The following is a 22,765-nucleotide window of genomic DNA, read 5'->3' as shown; positions in this document are numbered from 1 at the left end:
TGAGCACTGTTTTTGTCACACTCGCCGTTGATTGGCAGCGGTCCTCAGCTGCGGTCAATCAACAGGTCTATTTATGTTTCACTCGAGCACTCCTCAGTGCTCGAAGTTAAAAACCATGTTGGGAACATCTCCATGCAAGACTGCTTTCTGTTTATATCTTTTACTTTGATGAAATTAAAATCATCTTACCGGCTTTCTGCTCTCCTGGATTTTTGCATACTTGAGGTCACACAACTGCAGCCATGCGACATCCCAACAGTAACTTCGAGCCAGAAAATTGTGACCTCGCGAGAATCCCTGTCGGCAATCCTCAGCCGACGTTCTGGACCGCACAATTCCTGGAGGACTTGAAGGCCAGGTTTGTGCGGTCCCAGCCTACAGACGCGGACCCTCTCCCCGCGGCAACGCCACCGGCTTCGGCTCTCCGACCGGCGCGTCCGCCACTTCCTGCATGCCTCGCGGCTCCCGCGGCAACGCTACCGGCTACGGCTCTCCGACCGGCGCGTCCTCCGCCGCCATCCTTCCTCTCGGCAACGCTGCCGGCTACGGCTCACCGACCGGCGCGCCCGCCTCCTCCTTCACGTCTCGCGGCTCCTGTGGCTCCGTCGCCGACTGCGGCTCTCCGACCGGCACGTCCGCCGCCGCCATCCTTCCCGTCGTCTGCTGAGCTGCTTCTCCCTGCTCCTACGCAGCTTCCAGCGGCTGCTCCCCGGCTGCTCTTTTTGCCAGCTCCCGCTCTCTTTTTTGGTTCGCCGAGAGCTCCAGTGGAGCCCACAGTGAGGTCGCTTTTGTCCTCCTGCTGGGACTTGGCACGGGACGTGTCTTCGTCCCTCCTCCTGGTCCCCTCCCGCCCGTCCCTGGTTTTCGCACCGGGGGACTCCGACGAGCAGGCACGTTTTCCCGCATGTGTGAACGGTGTCTGGCAGCCACCTAGTGGAGGGGGGCCCACTATACACTGCGGTGCAGCCAGGCACACACCGCTGTCATCCCCGCCAGCGTCTCCTTCCACGGAGACATCTACGTCCCTGGCGGGCTTTCGCCTAGCCCCAACGCCGGCTCCACGCCGAGCCCCAACGCCGGCTCCACGCCGAGCCCCAACGCCGGCTCCACGCCGAGCCCCAACGCCGGCTCCACGCCGAGCCCCAACGCCGGCTCCACGCCGAGCCCCAACGCCGGCTCCACGCCGAGCCCCAACGCCGGCTCCACGCCGAGCCCCAACGCCGCCAAGAGCAGCACCACGCCGGGCTTCGTCACCGCCGGCATCCGCTATTCCTCGGCCAGCATTTGCTGCTCCTCGCCCGGCGTCATCTGCCGCTTTCACGCCGCCGATGACATCTGCAACAATCACGCCTCCGATGACGCCTGCCGCTTCAACGCCGCCGATGACGTCTGCCGCTTTCACGCCGCCGATCACGTCTGCCGCTTTCACGCCGCCGATGACGTCTGCCGCTTTCACGCCGCCGATGACGTCTGCCGCTTTCACGCCGCCGATGACGTCTGCCGCTTTCACGCCGCCGATGACGTCTGCCGCTTTCACGCCGCCGATGACGTCTGCCGCTTTCACGCCGCCGATGACGTCTGCCGCTTTCACGCCGCCGATGACGTCTGCCGCTTTCACGCCGCCGATGACGTCTGCCGCTTTCACGCCGCCGATGACGTCTGCCGCTTCCACGCCGCCGATGACGTCTGCCGCTTCCACGCCGCCGATGACGTCTGCCGCTTCCACGCCGCCGATGACGTCTGCCGCTTCCACGCCGCCGATGACGTCTGCCGCTTCCACGCCGGCACCAACATCGGCTCCTCAGCCGCCTCCTGCAGAGGTATCTGTTTTGGCTGCAGCCCCCGCCGCTTTGTCTGCTGTCTCCGGGCCTGCTTCAGCGCGCCCGCCTCCACGTCAGCCGCGGATGTGGCCGTGCCCTGGGCGTCCTCCTCGCGGGATGCACTCGTCTCTTTTTCGGCCAATGATGTGGCTGTTCCGTGGCCGCCCGCCCCGCCAGTTCCAGCGGCGCTCTACGCGCCGTCGCCACCTGACTTTCCCTCGCTGGCTGCGGGGACACAAGGTTTGGCGACCTTCCACCAAATCCTCCTTCCATCCTCCCTTACTTTGTGGACATTTTTTTCCATTTTTCTTTTCCAGGGAACATCTGGTATCTGTTCCTTGAGGGGGAGGTCCTGTAACGATCTGTCACTTACTTTCTGATAGTTTTTCGTGTTTTGTACTTTGTTTCCTGTTCAGTGCTCTTATTTTGTCATACTTCCTGTTTACTCCGCTGAGCACTGTTTTTGTCACACTCGCCGTTGATTGGCAGCGGTCCTCAGCTGCGGTCAATCAACAGGTCTATTTATGTTTCACTCGAGCACTCCTCAGTGCTCGAAGTTAAAAACCATGTTGGGAACATCTCCATGCAAGACTGCTTTCTGTTTATATCTTTTACTTTGATGAAATTAAAATCATCTTACCGGCTTTCTGCTCTCCTGGATTTTTGCATACTTGAGGTCACACAACTGCAGCCATGCGACATCCCAACATATATATTAATTATATATGAAATACTCAAGTTGGTGAATTTTACCTGTCAATATACTCCTCCCCGCGTATCCACACCCCCAGCCACGCCCCCGCCCCAACCACGGCCCCAACTATCCTACGCCCCACCCCTACCCACACACCCCACCCTCCACCTCACGAAATCGGAGGTCTCAAGGTTGGCAAGTATGGCCACGCAACTCTTTTTACATGAGGGCCCAGTTCCTCAAACATCCACTGCATTAGATGCTGGTATGTGCCTGAGGCATTGCACAAGCCTTAAGGCATCCTTTTCTATTTGAAAAGTCCAAATGGTATACAGAAGTCTGTATTTGGCTTGTCCTGCTCTAACACTGGAACCTTAGCTTGGACAGCCTCTTATTCAGATGGTGGTATGCGCCGGTCGCGATGCCAAACTGGCACATCCTCAAGCAAGGAAATCTCATGGGCAACTAGACTGGTGCACCCCAGGTCACCCTCACGTGCAAAAAACACATTGCAGTATTTCTGCAATACAACTCTCACCTCGGCTTGTTCTTCACGATCCAGTGCAGACAAATCTACTGCCCCCACCTTGTCCTGTACTAAGCTGTCCACTACCTGCTTTGACATGATGGTATTGGTAATTTTAACCTTAGTCACCCTCGCAGGCACCGCTTCTACTTTGCTCAAGGCCCCCAGGCTTGTCCGAAGGTAGTGCAAGACATCAGTTGTTCCCACATTAACCACCAAAATGTAAACCGTGCCTTTGTCTGAATCGACAAGACTAGGGAAAACCTTATTCAGGGGGTTCAAACAGGACAGCCTGACTGGCAAACTGATTGGGGCAAGTATTTGCAGGTATCTATCTCACTGGGGATCTGCTCCAAACATGCACCTATCACCTTTGCAATGCTTATACATGTGGTTGGCTAATGAATAGCCTCATGGTGGCACTTCTGTTATGCGTGAACGATTTTGACCAGAGCTTGTTCGACTGCAGGAAGGTCAAAAAGAGAGGGGCCGTAGGCACCAAAAAGCGCTCACATCAATTTCTAGTAATGCAGGGATTGATGAGCCAACACCCAGACAGTCCATTGATACCAGTATCCCTATCACTTTTATGTAACTTATGTGTTATTCTTTTTCTATTTATCTTTGAGTGCTTTTTACTGCAGCTGGAATTTGAACCTTCCCAAGAGATTAATAAAGTGAATATCTATCTATCTATCCATCTATCTATCTATCTATCTATCTATCTATCTATGTATCTATCTATCTATCTATCTATCTATCTATCTATCTATCTATCTATCTATCTAGATAGCTACCTGACAGTTACCTGACAATAACACATCGAGCTTCAAGTAGCTAATATATGGAATTTCGAACTCATTGGAGGCATGCAATTGTAACCAGTGACCGGAGTGGAAGCAGTCTTATTTACTAAAAAAATCTGTTATGGTGAACACCATTGAACTTGTGCCCACCAAGCACAATGCCTCATATAGAACATAATGGAATATAATGATCATGATGGACTCCTCCTTCCTCAGTGCATAAACAACAATAGTTTTCTACCCCTCCCCCTCGACTCCCCCTTTGATTACTTGAAAGAATAGGGCATCAGTGGAGTCAGGTGACTAGTGTCTAATGTTCTGGAGCCTAATGGCCCAAGGGTGAAAACTGTTTTTTAGGCAATTAGTCCGACTCTTTGAAACCATGTGTCTCCTGCAGGCAAAAAGTCGAAGAGGCTCCGGCCAGTATAGGAATCGGACCTAGAATTGGAGTTAGCCCGGGCATGGGGCAGAGCTCGCGCCCCATCACAGTCTCTGGCATAATGACCAGGCTTACAACTTCTCCGACAAATATGACTACGGGATGGCCTACCACCTTGCTTAGGAGCCTGCAATGTTGCCACATAATAGGTGAGCTGGTTGAGCTGATGCCACTGGTGCTTCAGAAACTCCATCACCTCACCAATTCCAGATGGAGCTTCTTGGCCTCAGTGGGGGTGAGCGTACAGTACCACAACGTTTGGATTAAAGACCACAAACGTATGGAAGGCTTAAACTATGTTCCCTACAAGCTTCAGGGAGCCTTCCTGCTCCCACCTAAGGGCCTTAGCCTGTGCATCCAGTAAAGTAGCAGTTGGATGGTCACAGACAAACAGTTTTAGGTCTTGTCAAATGGCACTGTCGACAACATGCTTAATGAACTGATCACAAAAAGCACCACATAATTGGACCTGCCACGAGGTGTGCATTACTTTATTTCATCCACTTAAGCCATTAATGCCAAGGAGAACTCCTGCAAAGTTTCTCCTTCTTCCTGCCTTTGAGAGAAATACGCCTGCTGTAAGGTCACGTATGGCTGAATGGAGCCATTAAGTTGTTTTAAGATGTTCAATATCTGATCAGGATCGTTCCGCTCCTCAGCTGAACAAAATGTAATCTCACTCCGAGTGTCACCATCCAAGTAGTCGAAAATTAAGAAAGCCATCCATGGCAGAGAAGTGCTTAGTTGCCTGTAATTCCTCAATCCATTTATCTATGTGCAGGCCTGCCTTTCTTTTGAAAAGAGAGCATTTGCAGTCAAGTAACATGACCAGGACAAACTCTGGCAGGAGGGCTTGCATTTTCAGTGAATGGACATGGCCTGAAGAGGTACTTGGAACCTGAAGAACCACCAGGGCTGGCCAGAGCTGATTCCCCCTCCCAACTCAACTGTTCATTGTATGCCCTAAACTATAACAATTGCTCTCTTAAATTGCTGCAAGGCATGGTGGAACAAGGGTTAGTGAATGTGCCTCACAATACGAAGATCCTGAGTTGTCCTGAGTTCAATCCCAGGCTCGGTATCTTTCTGTGTGGAGTTTTCATGTTCTCCCCGTGACTGCGTGGATTCCCTACGTGTACTCCGGCTTCCTCCCAACGCCAAACAACATGCACCTGGGGATAGGTTGATTGGCAACACTAAATTGGCCCTAGTGTGTGAATGTTGTCTGTCTATCTATGTTGGTCCTGTGATGAGGTGGCGACTTGTCCAGGGTGTACCCCGCCTTTCGTCCGAATGCAGCTGAGATAGACACCAGCGACCCCCCGCAACCCTGAACAGGACAAGCTGTAGAAAATGGATGGGTTGATGGAAATTGCTTCAGGTCCTTCATACTGACCACAACAATGTAATACCACTGTGAGGAAGTAAAAAAAAAATATTTGATTTGGTTCCTGAAGAAATACAGTTGCTTTGTCCAATTGTCCACACAAACAACAACGTTGTTTAGCAATTGTTACGGCTTTTCGCTCGAATGCAGCTGGGATATTTTCCACCCCCCCGCAAGCCTGAGAGGGACAAGCAGAAAAAAATAGTTATAAGGGTATCCAATCTCACGGTACGATATTATCACAGTGCATATGTGCATAGTCATGTACATAGTGTAATGTACATAGTCTATATACCCCCCCCTCCATTTTTTGTATATATTGTTTTCAAATCACCTGACATGTATACTGTGTATATGTACATAATTTATTCATTTTTTAACATATTTTTTTATATACATGTTATAGCTTGTATATCTTTTATTATTGAATGTATCAAATGTGATGAATATTTAATGGACCACAATGGAAGTATTTTGGCTTTTTGTGCCATCCATTTGCCTTTTTAAAGCATTACATGTATTCCATTCTTTATGATGTCAATAAACTTCTCAATCAATCAATCAAACAGTATAAGGCCATGGTACGATAGTAAATAAGTGCAAAAAAAATAAAAATAGCTATTTTAAAATGTTACAGTGTGTAAAATGAAGTTGCAGGAATGTTTAATATAAACATGCCTACTGTAGTTAAACAAAAACAATGCGAAAATGTTTTAATTATACTTTTTAGTACAAACATGAATTTTTAGGTGTAAATAATAGTGCAGGCACATCCACTGTTTCATGCAAATATTTAAAACATGTGTCACGTGTCATTAAAATAACAATGTAAAACGTATAAAACAATAATGTTTAATTTAGATTAGTCCAAATTTAAGGGACAATGCACAGAAACATGAAGCTCAAAGACAGATATGTTCTGTACCAGATTATAGATAAATAGCTAATTTCCATCTGCAGTCCCTGGCTACCTAAATTGAAGGGATACAAAAATCATGCAATAAAATCATTACAAAAAAATCATACAATATCACACAATCAAATTAAGAAACGCCATAAAATGCCCTTTCATGGACACATACTTAATATACAATACAACCACATCTCATTTGCATCATCACACAAGGACAATACATGCTCTTGTTCACATCTGTCATCATTTGTAAAAACAACAAAAAACAACCATGATTTTAACACACACACCTCACAATTTACAGTAAAAATGCTGTCATGGATAAAAATAATACACATTAAGTTGCGGTCAGTGACCGTGTGAGCAGCTTTGATTGCTCCAAAGCCACTTTTTAACTTCAATTGTAAATGAAAAGTAATCTGTTAAATTTTTCAAGCTTGGTGTGAGGTTGTTCCATTTCTTTATGGCTTTATATGAAAAGGCTGATTGTGCAAAAGATGTTTTACATCTGGGTACGCTACACTGCTCCCTGGTGGAGGCTCGTGTGTTTCTAGTTGTCAAAGCAGATGTAAACTGGACAAAGTGCTTGAGTGGCGCTGGTGCAGTGTTATTCAGGAATCGATGGGCCATTCGTATTGATGCTAAACTTTGAATATTAGCTAAGTTTAATAATTAATATTTTTGGAGAATTAAACAGGTGATGTTGTGGTTTTCGGTCAAGAATTTTGAGCGATTGTTTGTGCAAAGTTTCCAATGGCCTCAGAGTCATTATGCTTGCCTGCGACCAACATGTTATACAATAATAAAAACAAGACATAATCAATCAATCAATCAATCAATGTATTTTATTTCGGCAATCTTCACATAAAACAAAGGACAACAACAAGAAAAGAAAAAACAATCATTTGAGCAATGATTGAGCCGAAAGGGTGTACGTTGAAGCAACGCTTATATAAACCTACCCCATCACAACAAGAAAAAGGTTCAAAATATATAAAATATAAAACATGCCTCACTTATGTTACTTTTTTTTTTTTTTAAACAATATATAAGCAACATTTATGTAGCACACGTCTCATATACACAGTTTAACATTTAAATCAAACATATACATTTGTACACTTACTGCATTAAATTATGGTAAATGGTAAATGGGTTGTACTTATATAGCGCTTTTTTACCCCTTTTTAAGGAGCCCAAAGCGGTTTGACAGTATTTCCACATTCGCCCATTCTAAGTTTGAGCTGCCTTCAGTGTTAACAAATTCCTGATACATTTGAACGTTTTTATGTTGTATTTAGGACTCTGGCACATCTGTTTTATATGTTTTTTTAAGCCAAGTGTTGGGTCTAAAATGACACCCAGGTAACGATATTCACTAACATTTTGAATTATTTCCTTATCAACCGTTATATTTGAAAAGGATTACATTTTATATTTGTTTACAAAATACATTGTTGCCGTTTTCTTAATGTTTAATGTAAGACAAGATTCATATAGTCATCTTGCCACCTTCTCCATGGCTGCTGTAAGTTTTCTGGCAACCGTTTCAGTGTCTTTTCCCCAAGTATAAATAACCGTGTCATCTGCATACATCTTGATATTTACATCCTCACACACAGATGGCAGGTCGTTTATGCACATGGAGAAAAGAAGAGGGTCGATATTAGAGCCTTGTGGCAGGCCGATATGAGTTGCAGTGAAACTGGATGTTGTGTTATCAATACGGACACATTGAGTCCGACCAGATAGATATGACATAATCCAGGCCAGAGTATATGCCGACAGTTTAAAAGTTGTTAATTTTGTAAGTAATGTGGGGTGACTGACTGTATCAAATGCCTTGGGGAGGTCTAAGAATATTGCTCCAACTACACCTCCATTGTCAAGCTTTTGTTTGATTGTTTCTAGTAGAAGGCAACATGCAGTTTCGGTCGAGTGATTTGCCCGAAACCCAAACTGCATATGGCCAACAGTCACATTCGAGTTGAAGCATGGAAACTGGAGCTTCACTTGGAGGTGTAAAAATAGAAGAAATCAAATGATTTAACAAATCAGACTTAATGCATAGAAACATATAGATTATTGACCTGCAAAAGGTACTGCTCTTTTATCTAAATGAAAATCCATCCATCCATTAATTTTTACCACCTATTTTGGTTTGAAAAAGGCAATAATAATTATAATGAGGCTTTTATTCTGGTGCATTTTACCAGTTAGCTCGTGAAATAATACTCCATAGCAATGTGCTTGTATGGTTGCACGTTTTATTGTTGCCATTAAACGAGACACAGGGCTGTAAAAATGAAGCAAAGATGAATATTCTTTGCTTTTTATTTTTATCAAATGTATTTTTGTGGGGAAATGCAGCATGAAACAAGTTTTGCATCTAATAAATGTGGAATCAGCCAACTGACATCCGGTAAACTCCCTCTTCCCTCCGTCTGTCCAGAAAAGTTTACCCGTCATCCCCAGAGAAAAGTTTATATGCAGCATTACCCAGTTAGTAATTATTTTTTAGACTTTAAAAGACAAAAGCAAGACAAAAATATAAGTAATTTAAACAATTTCCCTGAGAATAAAGTAATAACTTAACTAAGTAATTCATTTCTTAGTGTATCACTCAAATTTTGTGACCAGTCAGCAGGATCAACAGGGGCAGCTTTGATAAGATTTACAGGCATCTGGTGAAGCTGAAGATGTGTCTTCAGCTTGTTGGATTGTAACTTTGAGTCTGCCGCTACTGCTTCATTGTTCTGTCAGAAAATTAAACACAGGTATGAAACATATAAGATGTATTAATAATGATGATTTTAGTTCAATTACAATACCAACATTTTTAATTTTGCCTCTTTACCATACCCTGTAATTATAATGACTATATATATGATATACTGTAATTCCAAAGACATGCACCTGGGGATAGGTTGATTGGCAACACTAAATTGTCCCTAGAGTGTGAAAGTTGTCTGTCTATATGTGTTGGCCTTGCGATTAGGTGGCGACCTATCCAGGGTGTACCCCGCCTTCCGCCTGAATGCAGCTGAAATAGGCTGCAGCACACCCCGGGACCACAAAAGGGACAAGCGATAGAAATTGGATGGAAGTATATGAGCAAAGTATATATAATATAACTGAGTATGATATAAAGATAGAGTGTGACCCATAATATATAACCTTTTACTTCCTATTATACTAACTATAATTATCTATTGCTTAAAGCGCATATAACAGCACTGAAAGCTAGTTTATGAGCAAGAAAGCTAATAACCATTATTAATATCAATTATTTTCTCTTGCAGCATAATGTTATTAGTGATAAAATACATTTAAGAACTCATTTTAATGCAGCCAAAGTAAGACAACTCTTTCAGATAAATAGGCCAGGATTTCTTGAGAGTATTTAAAAATAATTGTGAAAAAATGTGTCTGGAATTGATTTAGATGTACTACCATGGAACATATGTCGTATGCACTTTTAATTAAAAACGTATTGTTGTTAATGTCTGTTACACATAAACACTCACCTGGATCCACATGTTGAGTCTCTCGGACCAGCAAATGTGGTGCTGCTGCTTGCTGTGTGAATAGATGCTGTAGTGTAAAACACAAAATGTCACAAATTTCAGATCTGCATGCATTGTAAATCTAAAGTACTTATTCTGCATTCAAATAAAACATAGATAATGGGAAGAGATTGCCCTGCAATCATATTCCAAAACTGAAAAACATGTTTCATTATGGCAAGGCTCAGATGAAGATGTGGTATTGCATCAATAAAAACTATTCAGTGTTATCTACTAAATATTACTTTATTGTATAATATTACTCTGTCTTTCTCTTTATATTGTATCACATATCCATCCATCCATCCATCCATCTATTTTCAACCGTTTATTCCCTTTATATATATATATATATATATATATATATATATATATATATATATATATATATATATATATATATAATTCCAATATATTTCCCCATGTTACTATTTAGTGAATCAATATTTCAATATTATTTTTGAAGCCCATTTTTCTCAAAATAATCTATAATATATATATATATCCATCCATCCATTTTCTACCGCTTATTCCCTTTCGGGGTCGCGGGGGGCGCTGGCGCCTATATATATATATATATATATATATATATATATATATATATATATATATATATATATATATATATATATATATATATATATATGTATATATTTAGGCCCATATATTATATATGTATATGTATACAAGACATATATATATATATATATATATATATATGATTCCATTATACATCTTTGTTACTATTTAGTGAATTTCAAAATTATTTTTAAGCCCATTTTTCTCAAAATAATACATACTGTATGTATATATACTGTATATATATATATATTAAAAAAAAATCTCCTGATGATTGAGGGAACCCCTCATGAAACAGTTCTGTAGAGATGAAGTAGCCTTGTGATTTTTCCCACACCTACATATATATATATATATATATATATATATATATATATATATATATATATATATATATATATATATATATATATATATATATATATATATATATTATTAATGGGTATTTTAATATGTAATTAAAATGGTGGAGATAAGCTAATTAGAATATCGTGCAATTGTTGTTTATTCTAGTAATTGTATATATATATATATATATATATATAATATGCAACTCAAGATATTTGCTTTTTTGATAATGTACAGCTAATAGCTAATGAAAACCATGATTAAAGGCATCTTTTTTCTTGCAAAATTATCTTCATTGTAATATGCCAACTTCATGCATGTATAAATTATTTTTAAACATAACAAAATGTTTGTCATTTCCCAACTTTGTTCTAAAACATTTCCTGCACTAATTGTTTTTGTAAAAAAAATTGCAACTCTTCTTATGACTTCATTTAATCATTGTATAGCGTATTTTTTAAAATAAATTACAAGGACTATTCTTTAAAATTTTAAAAAGAGAAATGTTGTGTTAAGATTTCTTCCATCTTCACTATTTTCTATAGCAAGTTGAGTCATTTGGCTTTCATCCTCATTGGGAACCGTCTGTCGTCAAATTTACTGGCGACAAAGTCAATCTGACCTGCAGCTTTAGCAACTATTAAGCATTTTAACGCTCAGTTGTTGCGACTCTTCACAAGTTCATCGCCGCTGATGTTGTTCTCACCTCCATGAGTAATTAGCAAGCCTGAGTTACATTTTATTAGTGTGCCTTGCGGCCTGCAGACTGATAATTTACTTCCTGGCTATAGTTGGACCCTTGCTATATAGGTGGACCTCAAAAACCCTTAAAAAGAACATATAGTATACTAAGCAGTAAGTCTGCAAATAAGGTCAACGTGTGGCCTGAAGGCTTCCACTGAGCTCCTCTGAGTCATTGCTTTGGTTCTGCTCTTATAAACAGGATTTGAAGAAGATCAGTTAAGCCGTGTGTACTTTTATGTTTGATGTCTCCCACCCAGGGTTATCTGTTTCAAGGGGGGCTAAGTGGGTTAGCTAATGTGCCTCAACATAATAACAGAAGCGAGGCTATTTGGCATTGCTATATTGATGTTTAAATGCATTTGAATTCAAGATGAATTGCTAATGAAAGAGTTGTTGAAGTGTCGAGTTGTGGATCAAACTTGACGAGAATAAAATTTGACCGGAGTGTCCGTGTTTATTTCTATGAAGCTCTAATAAGTATAGAGTCACTCTAGATTCAAAAATAAAAAGACTGAAAAGTGTAATTAAAAAAAAATATATATATATATATATATATATATATATATATTAAATGTATTTTTTTTTCATATATGTACATATATATTATCTCCTTTTGACAGGCGCACATAGATTTTTTTCAAAAATAAAGCAATGATATTTGTTTTTATGATATTTGATTTGCTTTTTTTTTTATCATTCATCCATCCATCCATTTTCTACCGCTTATTCCCTTCAGGGTCGCTGGGGGTGCTGTAGCCTATCTCAGCAACGATCGGGCGGAAGGCGGGTTACACCCTGGACAAGTCGCAGCTCATCACAGGGCCAACACAGATAGAGAGACAACATTCACACTCACATTCACACACTAGGGCTAATTTAGTGTTGCCAATCAACCTATCCCCAGGTGCATGTCTTTGGAAGTGGGAGGAAGCTGGAGTACCCGGAGGGAACCCACGCAGTCACGGGGAGGACATGCAAACTCCACACAGAAAGATCCCGAGCGCGGGATTGAACTCAGGACTACTCAGGACCTTCGTATTGTGAAGCGGATGCACTAACCCTTCTGCCACCGTTTTTTAAACTTGTTATAGCCAATAGTACGTAAATATTAGACTATATATTGTATATCCTTTCATACAATAGTTCACTTAAATTTGTTTTCATGTTAAAACCAAAGTGTTTTCCTGTAAAGAAGTACATATACATTCATAATGCCATAACCATATGCTACAAATTCCCCTTTGCACTTAATTTGGGAGAAAATATTGCACATTGCATTTTTTTTATCAAACAATAATCAAGGGGGTTATGGGCAAAAAAAAAGGCCTCACAAATATCTGTCAAAAAATGTTACAAATCATACCTGTTAAGTTGCAGAAGAAACGAGTTGAAAAAGTATTCTATATTATGGACCGTTATTGGATCTTAGGCTAACGAGTGTAACTTTATTGTGCGTCGTTGTGCTGGATCATATGCAAACTGGCATACTTCCTGCAGTTTCTATTTGTGTCCATGCAGCAATTATTAATCCTTACCAATTCCAACAAGACAAAGTTTCGGTTTGAAAGCAAAAGGATCTCAGCGGCGTACCAGATCCATCTTCGCTGAGGAGTGGAAAGGATTTGGACACTTTGGATGTTGGACGCATTGATGTTGCGCAATGTGATGTGTGCTTTGATTCCGTGCCACGAGGGTAAAGTGTGTTGGATGATACACGCTGTAAAATAAATCTTTGATGATCCTTGAGGGGGAACTGGGTCATAAAAATAGCGAAGAGTATAATAATATAGACTTGATAGAAATGGAAGAGGTGGAAGAGATAAGAGCAACCGTACTGTACATCTTTGCCATGTTAATTCCACACAATTGAAAAATGTTTATAAATGAAACATTTGCATGTCTGCGTTCACACAATTCTCTCATCCTGTTCCAGTTGCAATTATGTAGGTCCTGCAGAGAGCTAACAAGCAACACTTTGACGACGCACATTGTTAGATGCAGCCAAGAAACACAATTATAACAATATTGCCAGATCAATGCAAAATGTGGACATCTTCATGTAAAATTTTGCTTATTATATAATTATTCAGTTTAATATTTTAACATTTAAAACATGCTGCACCGACAGGCGAGGCAGTTCCACTTCCGGTTTCTCACCCATTGTGTCCGATGTCCGGTATTATATCAGAAAGGAATGCTTGATCCCACGTCACCAAGTATGTTTTTTGTTGCAATGGAAAGTAGAGTTAAAGTACCACTGATAGTCACTCACACACTCGGTGTGGTGGAATTATTCTCTGCGTTTGACCCATCCAATTGTTCCACCCCATGTGAGGTGAGGGGAGAAGTGAGCAGCAGCGGTGGCCACGCTCGGGAATCATTTTGGTGATTTAACCCCCAACTCCAACCCTTGATGCCGAGTACCGAGCAGTGAGGTAATGGGTCCTATTTTTATAGTATTTGGTATTTGGTTTGAACTTCCAACCTCCCATTCTCGGGTGGATACTCCAACCATAAAGCCACTGAGCTGGGTGGACCACTTATGCATCAGTCAGTGACATCTCTGCTGGTCCCACTATGGACTTGACTTCCTTATTATTAACTGTATCCAATCAGCATTCATTGCACCGCGCTTTGGAATCACTTTGATGATTTAACCCCCAATTCCAACCCTTGATGCTCAGTGCCAAGCAGGGAAGTAAGGGCTCCCATTTTTACAGTCTTTGGTATGACTCGGCCAACCTCCCAACCTACCGATCTCAGGGGGACACTCTAACCACAAGGCCACTGAGCAGGTCAAAGAAATTATAGAATGTTCGATAAATGTGTGTTTTATCGAGGGTTCTTATGTGTGGAGTTTCCATGTTCTCCTCATGCTTGCTTGTGTTTTCTCCGATTACTTCTCTCACATTCCAAAAATATGCATGAAAGGCTACAGATTCTGGAATGTGGAGTCAATGGATAAATTGGATAAGCACCGAACATACCTGTAATGACTTAATGACAAAAATCAAAGAGATTTTCTGTAAATACACAAAAAAAAAAAAACCAGAACGAAAAGTGCTAAAAACAAAAATACCTTGGATTAATGAAACAATTTGGACTCTAATGAAAAATCGGGACTCAGCTCTGAAAAGAGCAATTAAAACAGGTCTCAATATGTTCCACCCCCCTCCAAATCCCACCCCTTCGGATTGTAAATAATGTAAATAATTCAATGTATATACTCTGATGATTAACTTGCGTGATGACTGTATTATGCTGATAGTACATATATTTGTACCATGAATTGATTAACGTGGACCCCGACTTAAACAAGTTGAAAAACTTCTTCGGGTGTTACCATTTAGTGGTCAATTGTACGGAATATGTACTGTACTGTGCAATCTACTAATGAAAGTTTCAATCAATCAATACATCAATCAGTCAATCAATCGTATGATTTTTGAAAGTTTGAGAAACAAAGTTACAATACTGCTGCGGAAGGCTAGGGATGAGGTTCACTTAGAATTAATCAAAACTGCAAAAGGGAAGATGAGACAGTTATGGAAAATCATTGGAAGAGAGCAAACAAGAAACAACACTATAATATTAAATATCAATGACATTACTGTCACAGACAGTCTGGACATAAGTAATCATTTTAATGAACAATCAATCCAGTCCGTACAAACCCTGGATAAAAAAAAATCCCTCATAATCCGTGCAAAGAATTGCCATTTATTCAGGATGGACTACATTTAGGATTAACAAATGAAAAAAAGGTAAACAAAATCCTCTTTGCATTATCAAACTTGATAACACAACATCTAGTTTCACTGCAACTCATATCGGCCTGCCACAAAGCCCTAGTATCGGCCCTCTTCTTTTCTCCATGTACATAAACGACCTGCCATCTGTGTGTGAGGATGTAAATATCCAGATGTATGCAGATGACACGGTTATTTATACTTGGGGAAAGGATGCTGAAACAACTGCCAGAAAACTTACAGCAGCCATGGAGAAGGTGGAAAGATGACTATATGATTCTTGTCTTTTATTAAACTTTAAGAAAACGGCAACCATGTATTTAGTAAACAAATATAAAATGTCATCCTTTCCAAGTATAACATTTAATGAGGGTATTTGATAAGGGCATAATACAGGGGTAGGGAACCTATGGCTTTCGAGCCAGATGTGGCTCTTTTGATGACTGCATCTGGCTCTCAGATAATCAATCAATCAATCAATCAATGTTTATTTGTATAGCCCTAAATCACAAGTGTCTCAAAGGGCTGCACAAGCCTCAACAACATCCTCAGTTCAGATCCCAGATAAACCTTAGCTGACATTGATTAACACGATAAGTAATGAATAATTCCGCTGGTAGTGATAGTGTTAAAAATAACGTTCAAAATATAAAACACCCATGCATTTTAATCCAGCCATCTGTTTTCTACCCCACCTGTTCAAGAAGAAGTATTTGATTTATTGTTGATTAGCTTCAGAATAACAATGTTATTAAACAGAAAAAGAAACTTATTTTACTCTAAAAATGTTGATCTTACTTCAAAATGCATGCATTTAGTTGTATCCAGTGTTGAAAAATATTATATGGCTCTCACAGAAATACATTTTAAAATATTTGGCTTTCATGGCTCTCTCAGCCAAAAAGGTTTCCGACCCCTGCTATAATACATTTTAGTGTCACCCAACACCCAACACCCAACACGTGTCATTTTAGAACCATCACTTGGCTTCAAAAAACATATCAAACAGATGTGCCAGAGTCTTAAATACAACATAAAAATGTTCATATGTATCAGGAATTCATTAACACTGGAGGCAGCTCACACTTAATTTAATGCAATGATTATGTCTCGTTTTTATTATTGTATAACATGTTGGTCGCAGGCTAGCAAAATGACACTGAGGCTATTGGATACTTTGCACAAACAATCGCTCAAAATCCTTGACCGAAAACCACAACACCCCATTCACTGTTTAGTTCTCCAAAAATATAGACTGTTAAATTTAGCAAACATTTAAAGATTAGCATCAATACAAATGGCCCATCGAATCCTAAATAACACTGCATCAGCGCCACTTAAACACTTTGTCCAGTTTACATCTGCTATGACGAATGGAAACACACAAGCCTCCGCCAGGGGGCAGTGTAACTTAACCAGATGTAAAACATATTTTGCACAATCAACCTTTTCATATGAATTAAAATTAAAGTACCAATGATTGTCACACACACACTAGGTGTGGCGAAATAATTTTCTGTATTTGACCCATCACTTTTGATCACCCCCTGAGAGGTGAGGGGAGCAGTGGGCAGCAGCGGGGTCATATAAAGCAATGAAGGAATGGAACCACCTCACAACAAACTTGAAAAGTCTAACAGATTACTCTTCATTCATAAATGAAGTTAAAAAGTGGCTTTGGAGCAATTAAAACTGCTCACACGGTCACTAAGGTGAGCACTGTTGTACAATATTTATCCATGAGAGCATTTTGTTTTAAACTGTGAGGTGTGTCTGTTAAAATCATGGCCATTTTTACAAATGATGACAGATGTGAACAAGAGCTTGTATTGTCTTTGTGTGATGATGTAAATGAGGTGTGGTTGTATTATATACTAGGTATGTGTCAATGAAAGGGCATTTTATGACTTTTCTTAATTTGATTAGATGCTATAGTATAATTGTATTGTCATATTTTTTTGGGATGATTTTTGTTTCCCTATAATTTAAGTAGCCAGGGACTGCAGATGGAAATGAGCTATTTAGCTATAATCTGGTACAGAACATATCTGTCTTTGAGCTTAATGTTTCTGTGCATTGTCCCTTCAAATAAAGACTAAACTAAACTAATGAATGATGAGTTTTCTCTTCTCACTGTATTGCATTTTCAGTGTCAGGAAAAGCACTATATATATATATATATATATATATATATATATATATATATATACACACATCTCTGAGATAGGCGCCAGCGCCCCCCGCGACCCCAGAGGGAATAAGTGGTAGAAATGGATGGATGGATGGATATATATATATATATATATATATATATATATATATATATATATATATATATATATATATATATATATATATATATATATATATATATATATATATGAGCTTCACGGTGGCAGAGGGGTTAGTAGGTCCGCCTCACAATACGAATGTCCTGCAGTCCTGGGTTAATGATCTTTCTGTGTGGAGTTTGCATGTTCTCCCTGTGAATGCGTGGGTTCCCTCCGGGTACTCCGGCTTCCTCCCACTTCCAAAGACATGCACCTGGGGATAGGTTGATTGGCAACACTAAATTGTCCCTAGTGTGTGAATGTGAGTGTGAATGTTGTCTGTCTATCTGTGTTGGCCCTGCGATAAGGTGGCGACTTGTCCAGGGTGTACCCTGCCTTCCGCCCGACTGTAGCTGAGATAGGCGCCAGCGCCCCCCGCGACCCCAAAAGGGAATAAGCGGTAGAAAATGGATGGATGGTATCCATTATCATTGTTATATTATTATTAAATGTCCACAGGTGTAAATAATTGTGTATTCATATGTGTCCTGTGATTGGCTGGTGACCTGTCCACGCTATAACCTGCTTCTTGCACAGAGTTCACTGGGATAGGCTCTGGCTTACTCAAAACCCTAATGAGGACAAGCGCTATAGAAAACAAATGGATGGCTTAATGAATATCACTTGCTTCTATTCTGTTATCCCACTTCTGTTGCCAAATATGGTTCCTCTACCTCTTCAGAGCCACATTTTAAACCATGGAAAGAAATAAATGAAATTCAATCAATTAATCAATTATTTGCATAGCCCTTACTCACAAATGCCTCAAAATGCTGCACAAACCACAACGATATCCTCAGTTCTGATCCCACATCAGGGCAAGAAAAAACTCAACCCAATGGGCACAAAGAGAAACCTTGAAGGGGACCGCAGATGTGGGGACCCCAGCTTGGTTGCAATGGATGCCTAATGGATAGGGTTCATAACATGAATTATATATCTGTTTGTTTTGTTTAGGTTTTTAATCACCAATGAAATATGTCTTGTGACTGGCTGATGACCAGTCCAGGCTATTACTCTGCTTCTCAAAGCCCCCTGGGATAGGCTCCAGTTCACTCCTAACCACAATGAAGAGAACCGCTATGGAAAACGATTTGAATCAATATCTCACTGTTACATCATAGGAATAGATGCATGATCCCACTTCTGTCACCAAATACAGCTCCTCCCTCTTTATATGACTTTGTTTGTTGCCGTCGTTCAAATAAATAATCAAAGAAAAGTACAACATATCGAATCAATGTGTCTTGTCATGTACAGGAAAGGCTTACGCCCCCGAGTTCTACTATGACACGTACAGCCCCGTTATGCAGAACCGGCCTAGAGTCTACGACTTCAAGCTCCAGTGGACCCAGATGAACCCTAACGCCGTGGACCGCATCGTGGCCTACAGGCTGGGCATCAGACAGGTAGGACTTGTAACTTCACTTTTCTGTTCCTTACTTTCATACACGTGGTCCCTCAGAAACCTTCTAGCAAGCAGATTTTTTATTGCTTCAGGAGCTTTCCAAACCTTGCAATAATCCTATAATCTTGGATCCTAGTTATTGGTCTGCTTTTTCCAGGCAGGCTGTGAGCAGGGTTGTTGTTTTTTGATGATGCTGCCACAGGGGAAAACCGTTCTTCCACCCAAAGATGGCACGCTTGAGCTCGCTTGTATTCGCTTTTGACGCCACCGAATTTTTACACCTCAATCCACCGTCTCGATGTATTCGGGGGCGGGAGAGCGCCTCTGCGGCCAGCCCAGAATCACTAAGAAGCTGTCAGGAGCAGTCAAGTATAAGTCCTGTGGCTTTTTTGTTGTATTTTATGAATCATTCCTGACTTTGTTCCCCGTCAGAAGCTCAGTCAGAGCAGAAAGAGGAAGAGACCCCGCCGAGAAGAATGCTAACCGCGGCTCACACAATTTGACAAGCCGGCTGACGGATGGCCCCATTACATTCCCTATATTTGCCAAAACCGACTTTTGGTGGCTTTCTTCTCCCTCAATGCTAAGTTCTTTTTTTTTTTCTTTTTTAGCAAACAAAGCAGGCGGGACCATGGCTTTCTATATTAAGCTCTTTGCTAGCAGCTGCATTAATACAATAGATTTGCAGGTTGCCATGAGTGCAAGCTGACATCTAAATGCCAGTTTAGAAAAAAAACAACGCAAGTTTCCACATTGAAAACATTGCAGATGTTGCTTACCGTCGATATTCAAAGTTTATTTCACATGGTCAACTTTTGTAAAACAAGATGCATGTCCGTTGATCAAAAGAGAAATCTTTTTATTTCATATTTTAAGCCACTTCTGCTCAGAGCTGTCTGCATCATGTGTCTGCATTTGCGCTGGAATGCACTGATTTTAGAAAGCTCATTAACATTTAAATGTTTTTCTGCATTCATTTGTTCAAAAAAGCAAAAACATCACTAGTCCATTTAGTTTAGCCCAGATTTTATGTTTAGGGCAAATTCATTTCTTCCCCTTTCTTCCCACAACATGTCGAGAGCACACAGTGATAGCGTATTTGCTTTCTCTCAAAAAATATTTGTCGTTTCTTTTGAACTTCACATTTGTTTTCCCAATCGTAGGTCAAAAGTAACTTTATTGATGTATTAACTGACACCTTTTCCCTTTATCGAGGTGAATTACGTAATGATTTTAGCAGACTTGTGATGACTTTTGCTACAGTATAGCCTGTCTAAATGCTAAATTTAATTTCATTGGTGTTTTAGAAAAAAGCAGTAGCTGACATGTTGTTCATTATTTCTACTGTTTATTTTTTGACATTGAATAGTTGAATCATTTTGAAACATAAACAACATGCCTGCAAGATATTTGTTATTTCATGCTATAAATCACAAATGGCTTCAGTTAAAGAAACTTAGCTAATAGAATAAAAAGTGTTTGTACTCTTTATGAGTTTTGCATTTGGATCAGTTAGCCAAATGGGAAAGCGGTAGTAAATGGATGGATGGATGAATGGACAACTTATTTCATAATCCTTTCCATGGTTCACAAAATGTTGACTTTGAGTGCACAGAATGCTTAAAATTGCCACAAATGTGCCAGTACTGACACAACTAGAATTTAACCTAATTGACTTCCGGGGATACTTTCGTAAACACTGCAGGACGTGCTCTGTCATGACACCATGCCTGTATTTGGGTCAGGTTGCATTCACATTGGAGTCTGGACATATTTTTTGTATTGTGAACGATTACATAAAAAGATCTGATTTGACAAAAAACTAAATCTGAATTGTCGTGCTGGACCTTGCTGAGATAACAGTGAAAACAAGGCATCAGCCCCCCTAAAATTGGCCTAATGACGCTGATGGCCTGAAATACACTTATTGGCATTGACCCAATCTTATTTGCGCTTTACCTTCTCCCCCTCGGTTCTATTTTTAGGAAGTACGGTATTGTATTTCATTTTTATGCCGATGATTGCCAGATCTATTTTCCCATGTCACAAAATAAACCGGTTCAACGTCTCATTGACTGCCTTCACGACATCAAAGCCTGGCTTTCAGCTAACATCCTGAGCCTAAATGAAGACAAAACAGAAGATATGTTGTTCGGTCCAAGTCGCTCTCCCTCCCCCAACGTTGACCTCGGCCTTTTGACCCCGTATCTCAGCGACTGTGTCACAAACCTGGGGGTAAAGTTCGACTCAGATTTTAAATACGAAAAACAAATCAGCAGCATAGTACAAAAAAGCTTTTATCAATTACGCCAAATAGCGAAAGTGAAATCGCTTCTGTCAGGACATGATCTCGAGAAATTAATTCACGCCTTTATCTCAAATAGTCTAGACTACTGCAATGCCCTGTAGTATGTAGGCATTAGCCAGGCCTCCCTCGCCCGCCTGCAGCTCGTGCAGAACTCTGCTGCTCGTCTGCTAACACAGACCCGCAGACGTGAGCACATCACCCCAATATTAGCGTCCCTTCATTGGCTCCCTATTAGTTAGCGAATCGATTTTAAACTCCTCCTATTTGTTTTTAAATGTCTAAACAACCTCGTGTCAACATATCTCTCCGACCTCCTTCAGCCCGATCCCTAAGATCAGCCGATCAGCAGCTACTGACGGTCCCTGACACAAGGCAGAAGCTTAGAGGTGATAGAGCATTCGCCGCTGCTGCTCCCAAGCTCTGGAACGACCTACCTCTGAGTGTTAGACAAGCGTCCTCTCTTCCTGTTTTTAAATCTCTATTAAAAACGTACATTTATTCCATGGCTTTTAACACTGATTGATATCCATCCTACATTGGCGCCCCATTATACACCTGTTGTGAACCTGTTTTTATGTTTTATTTATTTTATTTTATTTTATGTTATTTATTTATTTTTTATCATGTTCTGTTTGTGTTGTGCTGTGTTTGCTCGGTTCTCGTTTTTAACCTGCCCATTGTACAGCACTTTGGCTACCCCTGTGGTAAATTTCAAATGTGCTATATAAATAAAGTTGATTTGATTTGTGGAGAAGAAACATACAAACTGCATCATTCCGGACCATAAAACCAGGAAAGTACCAATCTTTTTTTTACGAAGCCACGCTGTTGTAACACATGCTCAATGTGGCATGGCATTGTCTTGTTGAAAAAAGCAGGGGCATCCCTAAAAAAGACAGCGCTTGGATGGCAGCATATGTTGTTCCAAAACCTGTATGTACCTTTCAGCATTGAAGGTGTCTTCACAGATGTGTGTGTTACCCATGCCTTGGGCACTAATGCACCCCCATACCATCACAGATGCTGGCTTTTGAACTTTGCGTCGATAACAGTCTGGATGGTTCGCTTCCACTTTGGAATATTGACACAATGTCGAATATTTCCAAAAACAATTCGAAATGTGGACTCGTCAGACCACAGAACACTTT

At 40.7% G+C, this 22,765-nt stretch overlaps 2 protein-coding genes and 1 long non-coding RNA gene across 8 annotated transcripts in view; 2 read left to right on the top strand and 1 right to left on the bottom strand.

Moving 5' to 3' along the window:
* LOC133553186 (MAM domain-containing glycosylphosphatidylinositol anchor protein 2-like) overlaps nt 1–22,765 on the top strand; it is a 557,311-nt gene that overhangs the window by 425,918 nt on the left and 108,628 nt on the right. For all 6 annotated transcript variants that reach the window (XM_061901111.1, XM_061901109.1, XM_061901107.1 and 3 more), the window contains one exon: nt 19,162–19,310. In XM_061901111.1, the coding sequence (XP_061757095.1) occupies nt 19,162–19,310 (149 nt within the window). The remainder of the gene's footprint in view (nt 1–19,161; nt 19,311–22,765) is intronic.
* Nucleotides 1,664–2,382, top strand: LOC133553188 (sterile alpha motif domain-containing protein 1-like). Its single transcript, XM_061901114.1, has 2 exons — nt 1,664–2,060; nt 2,138–2,382. Exons 1-2 carry the CDS (start codon nt 1,680–1,682, stop codon nt 2,198–2,200), a joined length of 444 nt encoding a protein of 147 aa, XP_061757098.1. The 5' UTR covers nt 1,664–1,679; the 3' UTR covers nt 2,201–2,382.
* Nucleotides 7,434–13,459, bottom strand: LOC133553189 (uncharacterized). Its single transcript, XR_009806869.1, has 3 exons — nt 13,358–13,459; nt 10,113–10,179; nt 7,434–9,341 (listed from the first exon to the last, which is right to left on the bottom strand). It is a non-coding gene; the product is annotated as an uncharacterized LOC133553189 (long non-coding RNA).

This window comes from Nerophis ophidion, linkage group LG05 (assembly GCF_033978795.1).
Source record: "Nerophis ophidion isolate RoL-2023_Sa linkage group LG05, RoL_Noph_v1.0, whole genome shotgun sequence".
Lineage (NCBI taxonomy): Eukaryota > Metazoa > Chordata > Actinopteri > Syngnathiformes > Syngnathidae > Nerophis > Nerophis ophidion.
Note: the sequence above shows the minus strand (reverse complement) of the source record. Positions and strands in the feature narration are given on the sequence as shown.

Bases quoted from the DNA above. Each gene is read 5' to 3' on its own strand.
- LOC133553188 (XM_061901114.1), top strand. From the start codon at position 1,680: ATGACGTCTGCCGCTTCCACGCCGCCGATGACGTCTGCCGCTTCCACG. The intron at 2,061-2,137 runs GTTTGGCGACCT...TTTCTTTTCCAG, and splicing joins GCTGGCTGCGGGGACACAAG to GGAACATCTGGTATCTGTTC.